This window comes from Uranotaenia lowii, unplaced genomic scaffold (genome assembly GCF_029784155.1).
Source record: "Uranotaenia lowii strain MFRU-FL unplaced genomic scaffold, ASM2978415v1 HiC_scaffold_138, whole genome shotgun sequence".
Taxonomy (NCBI): Eukaryota; Metazoa; Arthropoda; class Insecta; order Diptera; family Culicidae; genus Uranotaenia; species Uranotaenia lowii.
The window spans coordinates 1-20,737 of NW_026597388.1; the positions used below are offsets into that span (position 1 = coordinate 1).

At 39.9% G+C, this 20,737-nt stretch overlaps 4 protein-coding genes and 1 long non-coding RNA gene across 7 annotated transcripts; 4 read left to right on the forward strand and 1 right to left on the reverse strand.

Moving 5' to 3' along the window:
* Positions 1-3,721: 3,721 nt before the first annotated feature.
* Positions 3,722-5,112, forward strand: LOC129759317 (uncharacterized). The gene is made up of 2 exons (XM_055756723.1): positions 3,722-4,217; positions 4,303-5,112. The coding sequence occupies exons 1-2, from the start codon at positions 3,851-3,853 to the stop codon at positions 5,034-5,036; spliced, it is 1,101 nt and encodes a 366-aa protein (XP_055612698.1). The 5' UTR covers positions 3,722-3,850; the 3' UTR covers positions 5,037-5,112.
* Positions 5,113-5,258: 146 nt separating this feature from the next.
* On the forward strand, positions 5,259-6,116 carry LOC129759305 (uncharacterized). The gene is made up of 3 exons (XR_008740158.1): positions 5,259-5,495; positions 5,608-5,707; positions 5,808-6,116. It is a non-coding gene; the product is annotated as an uncharacterized LOC129759305 (long non-coding RNA).
* A 3,330-nt stretch (positions 6,117-9,446) lies between these two features.
* On the forward strand, positions 9,447-10,599 carry LOC129759307 (ATP synthase subunit O, mitochondrial). Its single transcript, XM_055756709.1, has 3 exons — positions 9,447-9,598; positions 9,761-10,204; positions 10,269-10,599. The coding sequence occupies exons 1-3, from the start codon at positions 9,569-9,571 to the stop codon at positions 10,422-10,424; spliced, it is 630 nt and encodes a 209-aa protein (XP_055612684.1). The 5' UTR covers positions 9,447-9,568; the 3' UTR covers positions 10,425-10,599.
* A 187-nt stretch (positions 10,600-10,786) lies between these two features.
* LOC129759306 (protein SET) lies at positions 10,787-12,273 on the reverse strand. 2 transcript variants are annotated; one of them, XM_055756708.1, is made up of 3 exons: positions 11,634-12,273; positions 11,208-11,565; positions 10,787-11,130 (listed from the first exon to the last, which is right to left on the reverse strand). In XM_055756708.1, the coding sequence occupies exons 1-2, from the start codon at positions 12,049-12,051 to the stop codon at positions 11,243-11,245; spliced, it is 741 nt and encodes a 246-aa protein (XP_055612683.1). In that variant the 5' UTR covers positions 12,052-12,273; the 3' UTR covers positions 10,787-11,130; positions 11,208-11,242. The 2 variants fall into 2 exon arrangements, with proteins under 2 accessions (XP_055612683.1, XP_055612682.1); XM_055756707.1 differs by having other exon boundaries at positions 10,787-11,565; positions 11,634-12,272.
* A 1,037-nt stretch (positions 12,274-13,310) lies between these two features.
* Positions 13,311-19,781, forward strand: LOC129759314 (eukaryotic translation initiation factor 2 subunit 3-like). 2 transcript variants are annotated; one of them, XM_055756720.1, is made up of 4 exons: positions 13,342-13,555; positions 14,733-14,907; positions 18,318-19,428; positions 19,493-19,781. In XM_055756720.1, the coding sequence occupies exons 1-4, from the start codon at positions 13,478-13,480 to the stop codon at positions 19,548-19,550; spliced, it is 1,422 nt and encodes a 473-aa protein (XP_055612695.1). In that variant the 5' UTR covers positions 13,342-13,477; the 3' UTR covers positions 19,551-19,781. The 2 variants fall into 2 exon arrangements, with proteins under 2 accessions (XP_055612694.1, XP_055612695.1); XM_055756719.1 differs by lacking the exons at positions 18,318-19,428; positions 19,493-19,781 and adding an exon at positions 15,405-17,332 and having other exon boundaries at positions 13,311-13,555.
* Positions 19,782-20,737: the final 956 nt, after the last annotated feature.

A 20,737-nucleotide genomic window follows, 5' to 3' on the forward strand; every position in this document is an offset into this window, starting at 1 on the left:
ATCTTCATAACAAACAGTGAACCCCATAATCTCAACCACCTTACATCTTCAACTGGTCCACAAAACTCATCTACCATTATCAGAACTCCAACCCAAAGAAGAAAACTTACTTTCGCCCTTCAGTGGAATATACGGGGCTTGAGAGCTAGAACATCCGAGATAGAAATACTCATCAACCAATTCTCCCCCGTCGTTCTCGCCCTTCAAGAAACTCTTACCTACCAAAGGAAAACCCCCCATAACTATTTCAAAGGGTACAAACTTCATCTGAGCACAAATCATGGACAAGGATCCGGCCTTGCTATAAAAAATGGTTATCCCTTCAAAAATATTGTAGTCGACTCACCTCTCAACGTTGTCTGTATCCGCCTGGAATCTCCCATGAACATCACTATCGTTTCACTATACATAACCCCCCTAAAACCACTTGAAGACTACTCAAGAGAATTCGAAGAACTGTTCGAACAACTTCCCCAACCAGTTTTGATCTTGGGGGACCTAAATGCACACTCCACGAACTGGGGTGGCTCAAGTACTGACAGCAAAGGGCTCTTTTTGGAAAATTTTTGCTCCATCAACAGCCTTAACATACTCAATAATTCTATGCCAACACGAATTGACCCAGCATCTGGCAACACTTCAGCCTTGGACCTTAGCCTGGTTACTTGGAACCTTAGCTCAAAATTTAGTTGGAAGACTCTAGATGACACACACGGTAGTGACCATATCCCAATAATATTGTCACTGGAACACTCCTCTCCTCAAGTGGCCACCCGCCCACGTTGGAAGTATGAACACGCCGACTGGGTAGGCTACCAACTCGAAATTGAACGCGCTCTTGATGAAAACCCTGATCACACTTCTACATCCTTTACCAAACTACTGTTTCAAACAGCCCAACAATTCATTCCCCGAACCAGCGGAGTACCTGGTAAACAATCCGTTCCTTGGTGGGGTCCAGAAGTTAGGGCTGCCATCAAACTTCGTAGAAAAAAGCTTCGCGCACTTCGGCGCCTTCCTTGTCACGATCCCAGAAAAGATCTTGCCCTTAAAGAATTTAAGTCTGCACGTTCAGCCGCTCGAACTGCCATAAAAACCGCCAAAAGTAATAGTTGGAGAGAATTTGTCGAAGAAATTAATCCCGAAACCCCATCTGCAAAACTATGGGACAAGATCAAACGACTGAATGGCTCGAACCGCAACAGTCGCTTCCATCTTCTAATGGGTCAACAGTACTCCAACGATCCAGCTCTATTAGCTGAATCATTCTGTGAGCATTTCGCTTCTGTTTCATCCTCAAGCCATGACCTCAATAGTGAGGAACCTGTTGATTTTAGAACCAACTTAGATCTCGATTATAACTCAGACTTCTCACTTCACGATCTGGAAAACGCCCTTCGTAAGGCGAAGGGGCGCTCAGCTGGACAGGATGAAATTGGATATCCCCTATTAAAAAATCTTCCACTCATTGGAAAAGTCCTCTTCCTCAAAATTATCAACGAAATCTGGCAGACAGGAGTTATCCCATTGCAGTGGAAAGAGGGACTGATAATTCCCATTCCCAAGCCCAGACAAAACCTTCACCTTATCAACAGCCACCGCCCAATAACACTCTTGGATTGTTCGGGGAAAGTACTAGAGCGTATGGTCAAGAAACGCCTGGTATCCGTCCTAGAACTAAACAACCATCTGGATTCCCGACAATTTGGCTTCCGACCTGGATGTTCCACTGACGATCATCTTACCACACTCGAAAGCATTCTATCTAAAGCTCTAGAAAACGGACATCACATTGAGTGTTTGTGTTTGGACCTTTCCAAAGCCTTCGATAGAGTTCACCGACACCAAATATTGTCTGCGTTGAAAAATTGGGGTATTATAGGCAGAATGGGACACTTCATTCAAAGTTTCCTAACGGACCGTAAAGCGAAAACATTTATAGACGGAAAACTGTCCTCCTCGCACCAAATAGCCAATGGAGTCCCACAAGGATCTGTACTGGCCCCGACCCTCTTCCTAGTAGGGATGCAGTCGTTATTTGTAAAGATCCCAGAGAGTATTGACCTTAAAGTATTGGCCTACGCAGATGATATTACACTACTGTCTGTGTCACATTACTCAAAATTAGCTAGAATGAAATTACAAATGGCACTTGATAAAGTTGCTGAATGGGCTCCCAGCATGGGTCTTACATTTGCTCCGGAGAAATCAAATTTAATTCATCTGAGCAACAGAAAGAAAAGATTGACCAGACTCCCTCCACTTATGATGGACAACAAAATCATCCCTGTAGCCCACACCGCCCGTATCCTGGGTGTTTGGTTGGACGACAAACTCAAATTTACAGCACACGCCAATCATGTTCGTAAATCTTCGTTGCCAAAGCTAAACATCCTCAAGAAAATATGTAGCGCTAGAGGTGCCGGATCCCGGGAGTCTTTGTTTAGATTCCTTAATGGTTGGCTACTGCCCACCATGCTCCACGGTTTTGGACTTTACAGCAGCGGTGGCGACCACATTCACAAGCGTTTAGAACCAATATACAATCAAGCGGTCCGCATCATTAGTGGAGCTTTTCGAAGTAGCCCAATAGTCTCCCTCATGGCGGAAAGCGGTCAAGAACCTTTTGATTATGCCCTATCCAAAAATCTGATTACAAAAGCTATTCGATGGATGTCGTACGAACGTGACCCCAGTGTCCCAATGATAAGACGCGCTGAGATTTACATGAATAAATATGAAACATCTCTTCCTGAAATTGCACCTCGGGCTGAACCAAGACTTAGAAAATTCAATAAAGCAATTCCCAAAGTAGATTTGAGTTTGCTTAACAAAATGCGAGCCGGCACAAGCTCAGCTGTCGCCCTGCCTTTATTTAACCAACTTATTGATTCTAAATATAAAAACATACCAAAACTTTACACCGATGGTTCTAAGTCCACTGACGGTCGAGTTGGATGCGGCATATTCAGTAATAACCGAACCATCGCACTTGCCCTGCCATCCAGATGCTCCGTATTCAGCTCGGAAGCCTACGCCATCATGAAAGCTGCCGAAGACCTCTGTCCAACATCTGGATCTGTTATTTTCTCAGACTCGGCAAGCGTTCTTAGAGCTGTTCTTGCCGGGAACATCAAACACCCATGGGTTAGTACATTATCTGACCTTGCTATTCAAAAAAGAATCATCCTATGCTGGATACCTGGCCATACCAATATCCCGGGGAATGAAGCTGCAGACCGCCTGGCCAACGAGGGTAGTGAAATGGAACCATCAAACATTCCCATACCATCCGCAGACGCCACTTGTTGGCTGAAGAAACACCTTTCTCACTCTTGGAGCCTCCGATGGAACGAGTGTACGGAAACTAAGTTGAGAGAAATTAAAAATTGCACATCAGTATGGACAGACCGGAAATCCTTCCGCGAACGGCGAATCCTCACCCGGTTGCGTATCGGGCACACAAGATTGACCCACGGATTTTTAATGACTAAAGGGGACCCTCCCTACTGCCAAGTATGTAACGTACAAAATACTGTGAAACACATCATCATCCAATGTCCAGTATACCAAGAAGCACGAACAGACAGCAGGCTGGCAATTAGTCTCAGGGAAGCGTTGTCAAATGACCCGGACGAAGAAGATAAAATTTTCTCGTTTCTTCGAGATACCAAACTCACTGCAGAGATATGAAAAAACAATAACAAAAATAACGAAAAACATACGATAACGAAACGTCAAATCCAAACGAGCCACGGAGGAAGAGGGATGAATCATCCGCACAGGATGAAAATCCCAGAAAAAGAAAAGAAGAAGAAGAAGTCTTCAGAAAAAAAATTACAGTAAAACAATGAACCGGGTTCGTAAACGTTGTGTATACCGCGATTGTTTGTCCGATAGTGTTACCGATCCCGATAGGACGCTTTTCCAGTTTCCGAAGGAAGAAGAACGCATTCAAAAGTGGTGCCAGGCGGGACAAGTTGATCCTGCGGAATTGCAAGGATCGGTCAAATTTATGTGCGACAAACATTTTTCTCATATCTACATTTGCAACAGCGCCCGCCGCAAACTGTTACTGCATACTGCCGTCCCGTACGACTACAACACTTTTCCCGATGGAATAGATCAACAGGAAGCGGAACATGATTCTCAGGTACAAAGCTCTTCGCAGATTATTGACGAGTTTACTATGGAGGAACATTTGGACAACAGTATAGGTATGAAAAAATTACGTGCCATATATATTAAATCATTAAATGATCAAATTAATTTTATTTCATTAAATTTTCAATTTCATTTTAGCTTTATCGGAATCGGAAAATCAGAAGGTTACTCCTATAGAAATCGTCCTGTTAAACTCAAATGAAGAAGTTATTCCATCCAGAGCGCTTCAAAACCCCACAATTAAAACCAGCTCCAGTCAGATTTCTATGGCTACAAAACTCATCAAAGTGTCGAAAGCAAATGCTGTTTCATCCTCAACATCATCTGAATCCAATTCTAAAGTAACTCCACCCAAGGGTACGGTGCTACGCAAAGTAAAATTTCATAAACGACCATATTCCAATGAAAGTGGTTATAGTATTCATAAAATTCCTAAAATGGACTCTGTCCCTGGGTTAGGACAATCGGCATTACTACCAGGCTCCAAAACATCGCCACTTATTAAAAACCAGGTTATTCAAAGTCATTCTCTAAAACTCAAAAGAGAAGCACAACCGGAAGAATCAGTTGAACCTCGTGTACAGACCAATGAACCAGAAACAGAAACGTTAGATGAGCGATCCAATCAGTCGAGGTCTAAGGAAACATCGTCTATAAGTGAATTCATTTTCAAAGGGGAAGAATATGTCCAGATGCCAAAAGCGGTTTTTAATGATAGTAGAAAGGAGTTGGAACGGCAGGTGGCCGAATTTAAACAAGAGAACGGATGGTTAAGGAAAAAAATGGAAAACTACCGGCGCATGTTCCTAGATTTGAAAAACTTTTTAAATGAGCAGTCCGATGATGAAGATTTTCAGTTGACTAAACGCTAAACGTTTTTGCATTTTTTTTTCTTGTATTCATTTACATCATTCGAAAGTGTTAAATTAAAACAACACAAAAGCAACATTTGTGTTATCATTAAACCGAAATATTCATATCAAAATTGTTGTTAAGAAATTGTATAATATACTAGCTCCGTTCAATCGAATCACGCTCATTTTTTTTTAAACATAAATGACTTTTTTTGAACCATTTTCTGAGTTTTCCGATAGAACTGCGATCTTTGTTGTTTTTCAACCATAGTCTTCGGTTGAATTTCAAGCATTTCAAGAGTTCTGGTGGTAAACTAAGAAAATGGTTAAATTTCAAACGCCATTTGTTTGAGAAAAAAAGTTGCCATCTTGTGATGCGCCGTCCGCTTTTTTGTTTTCTACGGCTGTGAGTCGAGTTATACGGAGTTTATCTAGTTAATTTAATAGCTTCCGGAGCCGTTTTTGATAATTCAACGGGTAAGTATCTGCTGAATTGAACAATATTGATAATTTATAATTTAAAATTGTATTTGAACATCCTCCAAATCTCCCACTTCAATATAACCTCTAATTATTTTTTAACAAACAGAACGAACTGTTCAGGAAATTTTACACCATGGACCCCAGCTGCTTTATCTAGTTTCCAAGGAACACAGATCCGTTCAGTTCGTGAATCTGAGCAAAAAAAGGTAAGGTAAATGCTACATATTTCAATTTTGGTAAAATTGTTCCATCTAACAGTGTCTAACATTCCAAATAATCAATTTCAATTTTGTCTCTTCATTGCAGCAATGATAAGGAGAACACTTAATCTCATTCGGCAAGTCTGTCCGATCCGGAAAGGTGCTAGTAAAAGAACAGCGCTGGAAGAAGGAAAAAAATGGGATCAGCTTCGGGTACAATTACCGGGGAGGTAGCACCAGAGGATCATCCGGAAGTGGCCGAATTAAAATCTTTTTAAACATGATCCACCAAGAATTCTCACAACGAATGCAAAACAGAAATCAATATCCATTATCATCATCCAAAGTGGAAATACCGGTGGAGACATGCACAAAATGGAAAAATTTGCTTCCCTTTACAACAAATATTTTTCAATAAAGGCTCATATGAAAGTAACACGGATTGATTTTTGCCATTATGCATTTATTCAGGTCACCTTCCTTTGATTTTAAACAAAATTCCTCGATTTTCTGCTCATTTTCACTTTTTCGACCATGTTTGAAAAATAACCATAATCCAAGTTCTTCTTCAAATCTCATTTTATGAGTTTTCACTGAAAACTCATAAAACGACTTGATCCACAAAACTTCGATTATGGTTATTTTTCAAGCATTAATGGTTCAATATGGTCGAGCGTGAAGGTAGAAACTGGTTTATACCGATTTCTACCAGCAATCCGCCAATGTTTTGGTCGAAACAATTGTCACGTCGTTTCAACCTGGAAAACAATTCTAGAGTTTGTTTAGATTAGGTCCGGAGTATGACATTTGCCATAAAGCCATTCGGCATAATGCCTTTTAGCATAAAGCCATTTGGCATAAAGGCCATTTGGCATAAAGGCCATTTGGCATAAAGGCCATTTGGCATAAAGCCGTTTGGCATAAATTCATCTATTGAGTTGAGATTCAATTTTCGGACAAAGTTGTGAGTTTTCTTATCCTGAGTTTTGCGGCATTGCCGTAAACATCGAGGATGCAGGGGGTGAGGCAGCCCAAAGCTGCCGAGGCTCCCCAATCCGAGGTGGTCACCGACCCGCCGTCGGAAGCGGCGGCCTTATTACATTGGTCTAGGTCTACTGGGGCCTCCTCCTAGGTTTACGTGAAAGCTACACAGTAAATTTTTGCCTCGGTTTCCAGCAAAAAAAAATGCTGGAAACGTTCAGCAATCCAAATGTTTGCTGGAAACCAGCAATCGGTTTTCGAATTGCTGGATTTTTCAGCAATCGGTTGTGTTCTTGTCATTTAAGCTGAAAAATCAGCAATCGGTTTCCAAATTGCTGGACTTTCCAGCAATTGATCTAGTTTGCTGGAAAATCAGCAATCGAGTTGTCACATTGGAGTTTGTTTGTTTTCGTACGCTGAAGCAAGGTGAGACTCTATTTTACGAATTTTGGTTAGATTAATATAATTATTTTCATTTTCCTCTATATTCTAGCAACCAGACATAAGTTAAGGGTGAGTTTTTATTGGACAGATTTCATAAAAGGTACTTATCAGAACTCTTTTCTCAGGTGTCGAATGATCAACACTTTGGCACAAAGCTGCCACTCCAGGCCCGGTGTTGGAAAATTAAAAAAAAAAACCTTGGAAATAAATGCAAACATAATTTAAAAATGAAAGAAACAAATTGTTTTTCATTGCTCGTTATATGCACAGGCAGTAATCAATATTTAATTTAGAATTGAAATATAAATTTGGTACTAAATACAGCCGGTTGTTTTGAAAGAAATTGCTGGCTTCCAGCAATCTGGATTGCTGATTTTCCAGCAATTTGAATTGCTGGAAACCAGCATTAACGTTTGCTGTTTTTTCCAGCAATTTAAATTGCTGGAAATTTTGCTGGAAAGTCAGCGGGACAAAAACCAGCAAAATTTTGCTGGTTTCCAGCAAAAAAAAATTTGCTGTGTATAATGCGATAGCGCGAAGTCGTATGCACCAATGAAAATAAAATTCAGTAATTTAACTGAAGATGTTTTTATAACTTTTTAGCATTTTCTACTAAAAAAAAAAAAAGAGCGCAGAAACTTATTCGAAGCTTTTAGTTATTTTGGATGTCTCGACTGTAGTGAAAAAATATGAAGATAATGATTTCTGCAATCTAAAGAAACGTTGTTTTATTGAGATAGCTAAAATCATCTTTCACTACCGATTTCTTTTGAATGTTTAACTATTTAACACCTTTACGAGCATTTTCAGGGAAAATGCATAAGGTCGCAAAAACCAACACGCCGAATTGTTATTTTGCGACATTTGTTTTGCATGCACGCCAATCCAGTACGTCCAAAATTCAATTTGGAACTCAATTTTGTTTATATAGGTTCATACGGTTCATACTTACTTGCTTACTTTATGTTCCCGCGCCGATCCTTCGGTGCATAGTGCCGTGGTAAAAGACCTCCACTGTTGACGATCCGGAGCCCGCGTCTTCACCTTGTCCCAGTCAAGATTCTCGTCGACAGTTCGGAATTTAGCGGCTAAGCCTCGCCGCCACGAGTTTCTGGGTCTACCTCTTCGATGTCCTTCTGGGTTCCAATCTAGCACATCTCTGCAAATCTCGTTCTCATCTTTTCGCAGCGTGTGCCCAATTCATTTCCACTTACGTTCCCGAATCTCAATTTCTAGCGCCCTTTGATGACACCGTAATTCTTCATTCGAGATCCAGTTGCCAGGCCAGGCCACCAAGCGCGGTTTACAAATACTTGCAGTTTTCGCGTCGCGTCGGTTCATACGACGTAACCAAAACTGACACTAGATTTCCACTTCGATTCACTTCGATAGAAAAAATCAATTTACGAACACGCCGTTAGTTTGTGCGTGTAGGACCAAAGGGCGAAACTTCAAAACCAAAACAAAAACAGCCGATCAATTGGGCGAAACTCGCAGGCGTAACTGCTTTTTTTTTGAAAACAAAAAAAAAGGCGAAACTCGAAAATCTCTGAAATTTAGTCAGAAAGTTAAAGTTCTTGATAACCAACGAACAAGAAGTGAATATAATGCACATTTTTTTGTTGTTTTAGAACAAAAAGTGGTCGAAATAGGATTTGATTAGATGTTACACGTTTTTCTCGTTTCGAGCTTACTGCTAGTTTCGCCCTTATGAAATGTTACGCTAGATTTATGGCAATTTTTATGCTATAAACTACCCGTTGTTTTATTTCAGTTTTAGAGCATCATAATAGGTGTGTTCAACAGAACTCAATCGAAATCAATTGAAATGGATTGACAGTTGATCAGCTGTTTTTCCAATTGACTTCGATCGATTTCTATCAGGCTGCTGAATGAACAGCCAGACACTAATACTACTGATTTGACTGACACCAGATTGCTAGCACTGCACCACCACCCCGGCACAGAACCACTGGCACAACACCACTGACACAGCACCACCGACGCTGCACCGGTTGACTCCACTGTAACTTGCACTGCACGGAGAAATTAAAAACAAATCGAAACAGCTGTTTTTGACAGTAAACAACTGCATGTGTGTTAGTGTAATAGAAATCGATAGAAACGAATCCTGCCTCTGAGCTTGATCGTTTTCGATTGGTTTCGATCGATTTCGATTGGCTTCATTGAACGTCAATTGGATTCGTTTCGATCACAACATTGGCTGAGTGAACAACAATTTACCAATCGAAATCGATTGAAACCGATTTCAATTGCCTGTTGAACACGCTTAATGATCATAACACTAACAACAAACGCTTGCGCGTTTTTATTGCAGATTGACCTGTCAAATGTTTTTATCGCAGTGCGAGCATCCCGGATCGAAACAACATACCGAAAAGTCATCAGTAAAATCATCCAGAATCTGTTAGCGAGGAAAAAATGGCTGCATCTGGAAAACTTTCGATTTTGGTACGTTTTTGTCTGTGCGTTTGGTAAAATTGAAATGTAGATAATTGTTGGTATTGCATTTTCTCATAGCATGAGTTTTAAGCTAAATTAGTTAGTGTTTTGTTCACAATCGTTAAGGTTATGGTTATGTAATTCTGCAATGGTTTTTTTTTTTTGTTCCAGGCTCGCCAGCTGAGTACCAGCTCCGTAACCGCCCAACTGGTTAAGCCACCAGTTCAGGTTTTCGGTCTGGAGGGACGTTACGCCTGTGCCCTATACTCGGCGGCCTCCAAAACCAAAGCCCTGGATGCTGTGGAGAAGGACCTGAAGTCGCTCCAGGTTCAGCTCCGCAATCCTAAGGTCCGGGATCTGCTGATCAACCCAACCACCAAGCGCAACGTCAAGGCTGCCGCCTTGAAAGAGGTGTCTGCAAAGGTCAAACTTAACGCTGCCACTGGCAATTTACTTTCTTTGTTGGCCGAAAATGGTCGCCTGGGCCGATTGGATGGTATCATCAATGCCTACACTCTGATCATGGCTGCCGAGCGGGGTGAGGTTGTGTGCGAGGTCAAAACCGCCAAGCCTCTGGATGATTCCCAGCGCAAACAGTTAGAAGCTGCTCTGAAGGTTATTCGAATGTTATTATTTATTGAAGGAACAACCTAATATAATAATTGATTGTTTTTCTCAGACTCTCGTTAAGTCGAATGAGACTATCCAGCTCACGGCGAAAGTTGACCCATCGCTGATAGGAGGAATGATTGTTTCGATTGGTGATCGTTATGTCGACATGAGCGTGGCGAGCAAGATTAAGAAGTACACCGATATTATCTCTGCTCCGATCTAAAGCAGCAACAACAAATTGTGGGTTGAATTGGTTTGTAGAGAGTGGAAAGACAGCTTAGTCAACGATTTTGTCGCGAACCATAAAATGGAATTATGATTGAATTTGTTTCAAAAATCTTCAAAACACAGTGCGATAAAAGTAAGAAGGCGGACGTAATAAAATTTTAAAAATAGAATGTGGTCTTTATTAGAGTGTCCTTAAAATACAGAATCATACTAAAACAAGAATGAAGACTCTGATTTTGGATCATAAACTACCTATCTTCATCTTGAGATTATTAATTTGAACAAAATCCTTTCAAATTTGTTTCAACATTGTTGTTTGGTTCATGGATTTCGGTTCTAATAAGACTGATCAACATATTCTTTTATATGCCAGAATGTTATTTATTTGTATCATTGGTAGCATTTTTTCTAAAGATTCTGCTGATATAATTCAGCTTTTTCCCACATTCAAGTTTTGTATGAAGAAAAAGTTTTTGGAAACTTGGCAACCTTTAAAAACACGAATCCATCGAAGTTTGAATGGAAACTTCAACTGAATAAGCTATTTATTCAAAATAGTTAATTCTTTAATTTTTTATAAGGATGGCGGTTGCAATGAAACTTTATTTGTCTGATGTCATTAATAGAAACCACATCTATAAGAATTTCGAAGTATAACCAGTGCCATTTTGCACTTGGCTCAGGTCTAAAGTTTCCGATAACTGGAGTCATTATTCAAAAACACGCATTATGGAATTATGTTAATTCTTTTGTCTACATAAAAAACGGAATTCATTACCTGCTAAATCCAGGAGCAGGAGCTCGACACCCTGATTATGCTTCATCTTCTTCCTCGTCCAGTTCATCTTCCTCTTCTTCTCCGTCCTCGCCCATTTCGTCTTCGACTTCTTCAGCTTCCGGTTCAACCTCTATATCCGGCACTAAATAGTACTGCAGAGGATTTGGCCAAAGATCATCTTTGATCAACTCGGCAATGTCGTCGTTGATTGGATCGTTATTGTCCGTGAACCAGTCAAAGAAAGTTCGGTATTCAAGACCACGCTTCCGCCTATTAGCCATTGGTTTTTTAGGTAACATCTTTGTCAGATCACGATCCGGTTTCCACTTGATTGTGGTGCTCGTCGAAACGGGTGTTTCTAAAAACAAAAACAAAAGGAAAGATTCAACCTCTAGCAGAAAGATAGGAATGTTGTTTGTATTTTACCTCCACTAGACCCTAGATTGAATTCTTTCGTCACAACTTTATTTTCAAAGTAAGGATTTTCATCGAAGTAAAAATGAATACGATATCCACTCTTAATGTCCTCGAACTCTTCCACCTCCAACTTTTCCATGAACTGGAGACACTCTTCCTCTTCCTCCTCCAGGATACCGGAAATTTGGGGATGATTTAAGATAGCAGTAACCCAAAAGCTGGGAATTTTCCGAATTATCTCGTTACGTTTCTGAAAGTACGGCTTCCGTAGTGCATTATACTTTTGTTCTACCTTAAGAATTTCTTCGCTGGCCTTCTCGTTTAATGCATCGATTTCGTTTTGGCAGTTGTCAATCTGTTCCAGCGCTTCAGATTCGTCCTCAAGAGCATCATCCGATTTCTTCACTTTTTTTACAACTGTCGCCATTGTTGAGATTTCTCGTTATAATCGCAGCTGGCAATGAGATGTATTGAAACTTCAAGATTAAATTTTTTACACTTCTGGCGTTATTTGAAAATCCTTATTGAAGAAAATTATGAATAAAGCCGGCAAAAAGAGCCGCCGCGATATATCGTGTGTTTTTGCAAGCGCTATACGCTATAGCGACGCAAAATTATTCGTCGATACCAGAATGGATTTGAACCGATTTGACAGGGATGTGTTTACTTATAAACCCTTTCAGGTCCATTGCGATCGTTTTAAATCTTTTGAATGCATACCTGAGGGTTGGGTAGAATAATGAGAATAATAATTAAGGTAAAGCAAATGTTTTATATGCCAACCTTCCAATTCTGTTTTTATCGTATGTATGTATGGTTCCCCAATCGGTAGCAAGGTCCTGCTTATGTATGTGTGGCTCGGCCTTCGAATTGGTTTTAGCAGATGCATTCTCCGCTTTCCCTCTGAAATATTCATTTTATTTTTTAGTTATATGTGGAAACACACCTGTCGGCAACTTATAGGAATCGAACCCAGTACGCCTGGATTACCTGACTCACGCCCCAGCCAATTCGCTAGATCAACTGATCCAATTCTGTTTTCATCGTTTTACTATTAATTTTCCAATAAAATAGCATCTTCTTTTGAAAGCGCATCAATTTTTGCTACAGAGTTTGAGTTGTTGAGTAACGAGCCAGTAAACATAGTCTACAGTCCATAGTCTCTTTTTAAGAAACTATAGTAAACTATAGGCTCGTTAGTCTCTTTATTAATGACAAACTGACCGAGCAATAATCAATCTAAAATTAAATTTTTAATTGGCTATTAAAATAAAAAGCACAAATTTTCCGCAAATGCGAAAAAAAGGTTCGAGTTATGGTCGATTCCAGATTATTTTCAATGATTTTATAGATACGAATTAAAAATTATTTTTTCTTTCTTGTAAACCAAATAATAATTTTTACCAATCGTGTAATGTTTGAAAATTTCATAAATTAAAAAAAACTTCTTGAAAAATCAAGGTATGTATAGATAAACGTTTTTGCAAGATCTATTCTATTCTTTTTGTAATGGAATGATTTTTTTCAAAACTGACCACACTGCTGACCACTCAATCGGTAAACAAATTTTGACATTTCGCTCAAAACCGAATCGCGGTTGAGCCGGTTGAGCGCCTTCTGCTGTCCAAAAGAGACGACAATAACAACGTTCTTCGTAACACTGCGTTGGTTAGAAGAGCACGCATATCGTAGCGGCATGCATCATCAACGACCTACAAGAAAGAAGAAGTTCTTTTACAGTGAGTCGAATTGGCAACACACATCTCGCGGACAGTGGCCGTCGTGTATTTCGGTGATTTTCAGTGATTTTAACCTAACAAAACAGCCATCGGCATCACGAAGATAATTGGAAAATGTCTACGGGAGAACAGCAACAAACGCAGGCCACCACCGGGCAGCCACATCTCCAGAAACAGGACCTTTCCCAGCTGGTAAGTATCGGTACTACATTAGTGAGTGATTCTTTTTCGCTACCTGAAACTGCCAACATGCCAGAAAATTCCGGTTTTCGAAAGCGTTTGCTGAGCAAAATGGTCGATTTCTTCTGAAAATATTTGTTGATTTCCACTTTTTGGACAAAAATCTAGCGTTTTGTTTAGTTTTGATTAACAATGAGAGACGTTTATATAGAGCCAAAAGCTGATGCAACTGTGGAATTCCGTACTTCTTATTTCTAGGTTAGAAAATATTCCATATTAGCCCTTGCTCGATGCCATTGAGCCTTTCTACATTCTTGAAAGTGGCTTATGTATCACTGGAGAAAATCGAGAAAATGCTTTAATCATTTGCTTGCAACAGTGGGCCTATATAAGTGCTACCGGTGTTAAAAAAAAACTACGAAAAATATAAATGGCTAGTAAAGTTTTTTTTTTTTTTTTTTAATCATAGGTTTGTTTATTAAGGCATTTTTCTTTTTATAAAGTTTCGTTTTGCCGAGTGTATCACTTTATTAATCTATGTTAGTAGAAGGGGGAGCCGTAATAGTCGCGGCGACTCAACTGTTAGTTGTATTCTAATTTGGGGGTTGGGAAGGGGAGCGTTTAGGGTTCACTATCGGAAACATTTCTCCATCTGGGCTCGACTAATAAAGTTGTGAATCTTGAATCAACTCAATATGAGAACGATTAAACCTACTTAGTATTATATATGTGCATGATTAAATCTTATTGCAATAAAAAAAAGAAAACATTTTAACTGAATAAACTTAACTTAATAAGAACGATTAAACCTACTGAGCATTATATGTGCATGGTTAAATCTTATTGCAATAAAAAAAGAAAACCTTTTTTTCCTGAAATTTAAAAATTCGAGGTCATTCACATTCCTCTATAGTTTAATAAGTCATACCTATCGACTGTAATTGAATTATCAAAAATAACTGTTAACATTGTAATTGACATTTTAAATTTGAAACACATTCAAAACTTAAAAAAAAACGAATATTAATGAGTAATATTAAATTAATTGATTTTTATCGGAAACAATTCCGGTCTTTAGCCCCCTCCCTACTAACCTAGTAAAATGAATTAACTCGGCACAGAAAAACTTGCAAAAGGCTTCTAACAAACTATTTGTTAATAAAAAAAAACCGTTCTTTCTTTTATGTAGGATATTACAACGTTAACCCCCCTGTCACCAGAGGTTATTTCACGCCAAGCCACTATCAATATCGGTACCATCGGACATGTGGCCCACGGAAAGTCCACCGTGGTGAAGGCCATATCCGGGGTGCAGACTGTGCGCTTCAAGAACGAGTTAGAGCGTAACATCACCATTAAGTTAGGTAAGTGTTTTAGTTTTCTTATATTCCAACCCTTTGAGTTTATAATTATGTAGATTCTTGATTTTTGATAAACTTTTCGGAATCTTTTTTTAACCCATATCAACAGAACTAAATGTTCACCAAAATGTTTGTTTTTCTGTTTAGTCCCAATTTTAATTTTATTTATTCTCAAATGTGATGAAACGGTATAAAATGTGATTGTTAGTGAAGTCAAATTCATGCCTGGAAGATTAGAATTTCTGTGAAGTTTGTATCTGGATCAGAATAATTGCGCGGTAACTATTTACCTCGAGGGGCTAGCTGTCGACAACGGGAAATCCCGTGTAATCGTCAGATCAGAAAATCAAATATTTTAATGAACTGTTCATGTAGCTTTCTTGGATCGTTGTATATTAACTGGAGCACGTTTGAAACACAATATAATAGTTACCCGAGTTAATTAATCGCCAGTAGACGCAAAAACTGATTCAGATGCAAATTTCTTTTTAATCTTCCAGAGCGATTATCCGACGAGCAGATTGAACTTTTGACAACATCACCGATAGAATTGTCAAAGTATATGGATATGATTCAAGAGAAATACAAAATCGAAAGATCTCCCACGGCAAGTGGCAAAAGGCGTCGTTCATCATTTTCCATTTCGCCATCGGAAGGAAACCGTCTGAAGCAAGCTAAGGTTTCTAGCTATTTTTTCCCCGCTGCAAACACAAATACAGCTACTACAACCGAATCCCCTACAAGTCGACCTCAAAATAGGAAATACTGCCCAAAACCCACAAAGGATGGCGAATACGCAGTAGAAAATATAATAGATTTGCAGGAAATTTCCGATGCGCCCTATTTTCAAATTAAGTGGCGTGGTTATAGCGCCAAAAGTAACACTTGGGAACCATTAAATAACATACGGACATGCGATTACATTCACGAGTATTTGCAGTTCCAGATTGAAGATTTCAAAGAAACTATCGACGAAATTTGGGCGGAAATCAAAGAAACAGAGCAATACAAAAATGGAATGGCGGCATTCGAAGCCAAAACCTTTGACCAAATTATCAAGGATTATGAAAAGTTTGATTCTTTGGCATTTGACAGTAACCTGGTGCTTTTCGCTAAAATTCGTTTGGCTGGATCAAGGAATAAACGAGTTTGGGAACGATTGTTAAGCCATTTAGGACAAGAAATATCGTATCGGCGACGAGAAACCCAACTCAAAAAGATGAAAGAATTCGAACATTTGCTTAATGAACTGGAGCCTGGGAGTAAGATTATTGTCGAAAATTTTGTGGATCTAGATGCCCCACCAGAAAATTTTAAATTCGTAAAGGAAAACTTCGCTGGCGAAGGTGTCCAAATTCCAGATGATCCACCATATGGTTGTGAGTGTGATCAGTGTGGATATCGCAGTGAATGTTGTGGCAAAATGGCTGGCTCTAAATTTGCTTACACACATAAGAAGCGTTTGAACGTTGCACCAGGGACGCCTATTTACGAATGTAACAAGATGTGTAAATGTCCTACTGACTGTTTGAATCGCGTGATGCAAAACGGTCGCAAATTTAATGTGACCCTATTTAAAACATCTAATGGTCGTGGATGGGGTGTAAAAACCAATCAAACAATTTATGCAGGAAGGTACATCACCGAGTATGTTGGGGAAGTCATCACGTTCGAGGAAACGGAAAAGCGAGGACGCGAATATGATTCTGTTGGTCGGACTTATTTATTTGATCTTGATTTCAACGGTAGCGATAATCCATATACAATCGACGCAGCTCATCATGGGAATATTTCACGTTTCATCAACCATTCGTGTGACCCGAATTGTGGCATTTGGTCAGTTTGGGTAAATTGTCTTGACCCAAATCTGCCACGGTTGGCGTTTTTCTCAAAACGTAAAATAGAAGCTGGCGAAGAGCTCTCCATCAACTACCAAACGCAAATCAGCGAGGCCCGCGCGATGGACGTATGCCAGGAAAACGGTGATTCTGTTACAGAAGCCAGTGATGGCGGCCCTGGTAGAGGGAAACCAAATCCTGAAAATCTCACTGAATGTCGTTGCGGTGCCGATAATTGCAAAAAATATGTATTTTAGAATAATGACTTAAATACGATAAGATAGAACTAAACAACAACGTGCTGCTTTTATTCCTACATTTGTCTTATTTCTGTAAACTTTGTGGATGAAATAAGGCTCAGTAAAATACAAAGTTGAATTGAATTTAGACCTGACAGAATTAAGAAAAGGACAAAACCAATGCTGCGCAGAAAAAAACGCTATCATTAACTAGCTTAAATTTTGAGAAAAAATAACACTGTCGCTTTGACATCAAATGTAGTCATAAGATAACGTAGAGATTACATCCTTACAGTTTTACTGCATGGTGTGCTGAAATAAAATAAAAGTATAGTACACTTGTTACTTCAATGAATGTTTTAGTAAATCTGTGTTTAAAATCAATTGAAACACAGACAAGATTTGAACGTTTTTCCGAAAGCCATTAATAAAAATATCAGAACCTAAGTACATTGAAGTGCCCAATTTCATAAGAGACGAAAGTAGGAATTATCATTCAATGCTGATCTTTACCAACTATCAAAAATAATATTAACTTACATCGTATTCTTCTTCGTTCCGTTTTGCACTCGTGCACTATCAGTAATGAACTTTTTGTTGTCGTCATGCTCGTTTTCACGAACAGTGGTGCACTGTTAGTGCACCATAATGTGGACGGTGGTACTCTCTGAAAATATTCAGTGTTGCTCATCAATACTATCCTCGTGAATGTTGAGAAGGTCGGGCTCGTCCTTCTGATGTAAACAAATTGTATGGAAGCTAAAACAAATCGGTATAGATTTTTTAAAAGGACCAGTCGGCCTCTGTTTGGAGAAAAACGCATTTGAAGCTTAAGAAAATATTATCAATTGTCTATTCGCGTATGATACAGCCTGTATCATATCATATTTCTGACTAAGTAACTAAACTCCAAAAAATAAGCATATTTTCATTCCGCGATAGGTAAATACAAATTTTCCGTGATTGTTTCGTGAAAAATGGATAAATTGGATTTTTGGCCCTTTTGTTTTATCATTTTGTCTATTCGCCAAAATGCGACCGCCCTTTTGAAATCTAAAATGACTAGTTGCCATTTGGATCACTCACCACAGAAGCAACTTGACTTGCAAAATTGATTTGACGGAATTGCTATTGGCCTTTTTGTTCGCAATGAAATGTGGTGGGGAAAAAATATTGATAAACGAAGAAAATAACGATTAAAGTTAAAAATGCGCAGAGATTGGGTTTCGCACGATATTCAATATAAAATTACGGCTAAGCTAAGTGCACTTTGTGAATTGATTTGCTTCCACAGCTATGTATTTTTATCAATATTTTAATTCCTTATCCTTCATAGGTTATGCTAACGCCAAAATCTATAAATGCGACAATCCAAAGTGTTTGCGTCCCACCTGTTACACTTCGGGTGGTTCCAACAAGGACGATAGCTTTCCCTGCTATCGGCCCGCTTGTACCGGTCGCTTCCAGCTTGTACGTCACGTAAGCTTTGTCGATTGCCCCGGTCACGACATTCTTATGGCAACGATGTTGAACGGTGCGGCCGTTATGGATGCTGCATTGCTTTTGATTGCCGGTAACGAGTCCTGTCCTCAACCGCAAACATCTGAACATTTAGCGGCTATTGAAATTATGAAGTTGAAGCACATCATCATTCTGCAAAACAAGATCGATCTGGTGAAGGATACACAGGCCAAGGAACAACATGAGCAGATTGTGCAGTTCGTCCAAGGCACGGTAGCCGAAGGGGCCCCCATTATTCCAATCTCTGCTCAACTGAAGTATAACATAGAAGTTCTGTGCGAGTATATTACCAAGAAGATTCCAATTCCACCAAGAAACTTCAACGCAGCGCCTCGTTTGATTGTCATTCGATCATTCGATGTTAACAAACCAGGTTGTGAAGTGAAAGATTTAAAGGGTGGCGTTGCTGGTGGTTCCATTCTACGCGGCGTGCTCACGGTCGGACAAGAGATAGAAGTTCGGCCAGGATTAGTTAGCAAAGACGCCGACGGAAAACTCACCTGCCAGCCGATATTCTCCAAGATTATGTCTCTATATGCGGAGCAGAATGATTTGCAATTCGCCGTGCCCGGGGGATTGATTGGCGTTGGCACAAAAATTGAACCAACATTGTGTCGTGCAGATCGTCTAGTGGGACAGGTCCTTGGTGCTGTCGGCGCCTTACCCAAAATTTTTGTTGAGCTCGAAGTTTCGTACTACTTATTGAAGCGGTTGCTGGGTGTTCGCATGGAAGGTGACAAAAAGGGAGCCAAAGTGCAAAAGCTGATCAGAAACGAGATGTTACTGGTCAATATCGGTTCACTGAGCACTGGTGGACGAGTTGTCGCCTCAAAGGCTGATTTGGCTAAAATCGCCTTAACAAATCCTGTTTGCACGGAAAAAGATGAAAAGATTGCTCTCAGTAGACGAGTCGAAAAACATTGGCGGTAAGAATTAATTTTTAGAAAATCAATATGATCATTTTGAAGCATATTTATCTTTTCTTTTCAGTTTAATCGGTTGGGGACAAATTCGCGGTGGAACTACAATCGAACCATTGAAAAAGTAAGCAAGCAACACACGTTTATAAAGAGCAAACAAAGCAGAAACTATCATTCAAATCACAAGACAGCTGGTTTTGATCGAGTGGCAGAAGTGTGTGTGTCTCCAACTAACGGTAATAATAGGAAGTAACTATTAGAAAAAATGAAATCGTTAAGAAGTTTTGATAGATTTTCGTACGAAAACTTTCAAGGTTCCGTATTATCCAATGAACGCTATATACAAACATTTAGAAAAAGGTAATTTTTTGTGCTGGTGCTGGAACGAAAAGAAATCGTCAATGCAAAATGTTCTTATCATTAATCTACGGAGCCGAAGCAATAGCATGGTTATAGATTATACCAGGCGTTTGGTCTTTCGTATCTGCATTAATCCAATCGCTCCATCAATTAGCTGAACTTTTTCAACATCAATTTAGCTTGTTCGTCAGAATAGGATATCTTTCGTTAATTTTTATGCGTTTTTCATCTATTGGGATGGATTCATTCCTGTATGTTTCGGTATCAAAACCTTGGGGGCTGAAATTGTTGTTCTTGCTAAACTGCAAAAACCCTTATTTTTGGGAGTATGACATTTGGCATAAAGCCATTTGGCATAAAAACCATTTGGCATAATTTCAGCTTACCGAGTGGTGACTGTTTATATAAACTTGCCATTTTTTTTTTCAAATTTTGCGGCGTTGCCGCAAACATTATGGATGCAGGGGTTGAGACGGCACAAAGCCGCCGAAGCTCCCCAATCCGAGGTGGCCGCCGACCCGCCGTCGGAAGCGGCGGCTTTATTACATTTGTCTAGGTCTACTGGGGCCTCCTAGGCTTACGTGAAAGCTAGGGGTGATCCCTTAGCCCCGTCCGCCGCGCGAAGGACAATATCTCATGAAAGTTTGAACGCGTAGCGTGAGGGGTCGGTTCAAGCTTAGGTCTAAACCTCTTACTTATTGTCGTTCTACAAAAGTCAACACCAGCCTTTTCGCGCTGCGCGTTCGAACTTTAATGAAATATTGTGCTTCGCGCTATCGCGCGTCGGACGGGGCTGAGGGATCACCCCTAGTTTCCACGTAAACCTAGGGGGCCCCAGTAGACCTAGACCAATGTAATAAGGCCGCCGCTTCCGACGGCGGATCGGCGGCCACCTCGGATTGGGGAACTTCGGCGACTTTGTGCCGCCTCACCCCCTGCATCCTCGATGTTTGCG

Excerpts from the sequence above, each read along its gene's own strand:
- LOC129759317 (XM_055756723.1), top strand. The coding sequence starts at position 3,851 with ATGAACCGGGTTCGTAAACGTTGTGTATACCGCGATTGTTTGTCCGAT. Across the intron at positions 4,218-4,302 it reads ACATTTGGACAACAGTATAG|CTTTATCGGAATCGGAAAAT; the intron begins GTATGAAAAAAT and ends ATTTCATTTTAG.
- LOC129759307 (XM_055756709.1), top strand. The coding sequence starts at position 9,569 with ATGGCTGCATCTGGAAAACTTTCGATTTTG. Across the intron at positions 9,599-9,760 it reads CTGGAAAACTTTCGATTTTG|GCTCGCCAGCTGAGTACCAG; the intron begins GTACGTTTTTGT and ends TTTTTGTTCCAG. Across the intron at positions 10,205-10,268 it reads AGTTAGAAGCTGCTCTGAAG|ACTCTCGTTAAGTCGAATGA; the intron begins GTTATTCGAATG and ends TGTTTTTCTCAG.
- LOC129759306 (XM_055756708.1), bottom strand. The coding sequence starts at position 12,051 with ATGGCGACAGTTGTAAAAAAAGTGAAGAAATCGGATGATGCTCTTGAG. Across the intron at positions 11,566-11,633 it reads CAATCTAGGGTCTAGTGGAG|AAACACCCGTTTCGACGAGC; the intron begins GTAAAATACAAA and ends TTTTGTTTTTAG.
- LOC129759314 (XM_055756719.1), top strand. The coding sequence starts at position 13,478 with ATGTCTACGGGAGAACAGCAACAAACGCAGGCCACCACCGGGCAGCCA. Across the intron at positions 13,556-14,732 it reads AACAGGACCTTTCCCAGCTG|GATATTACAACGTTAACCCC; the intron begins GTAAGTATCGGT and ends TCTTTTATGTAG. Across the intron at positions 14,908-15,404 it reads TAACATCACCATTAAGTTAG|AGCGATTATCCGACGAGCAG; the intron begins GTAAGTGTTTTA and ends TTAATCTTCCAG.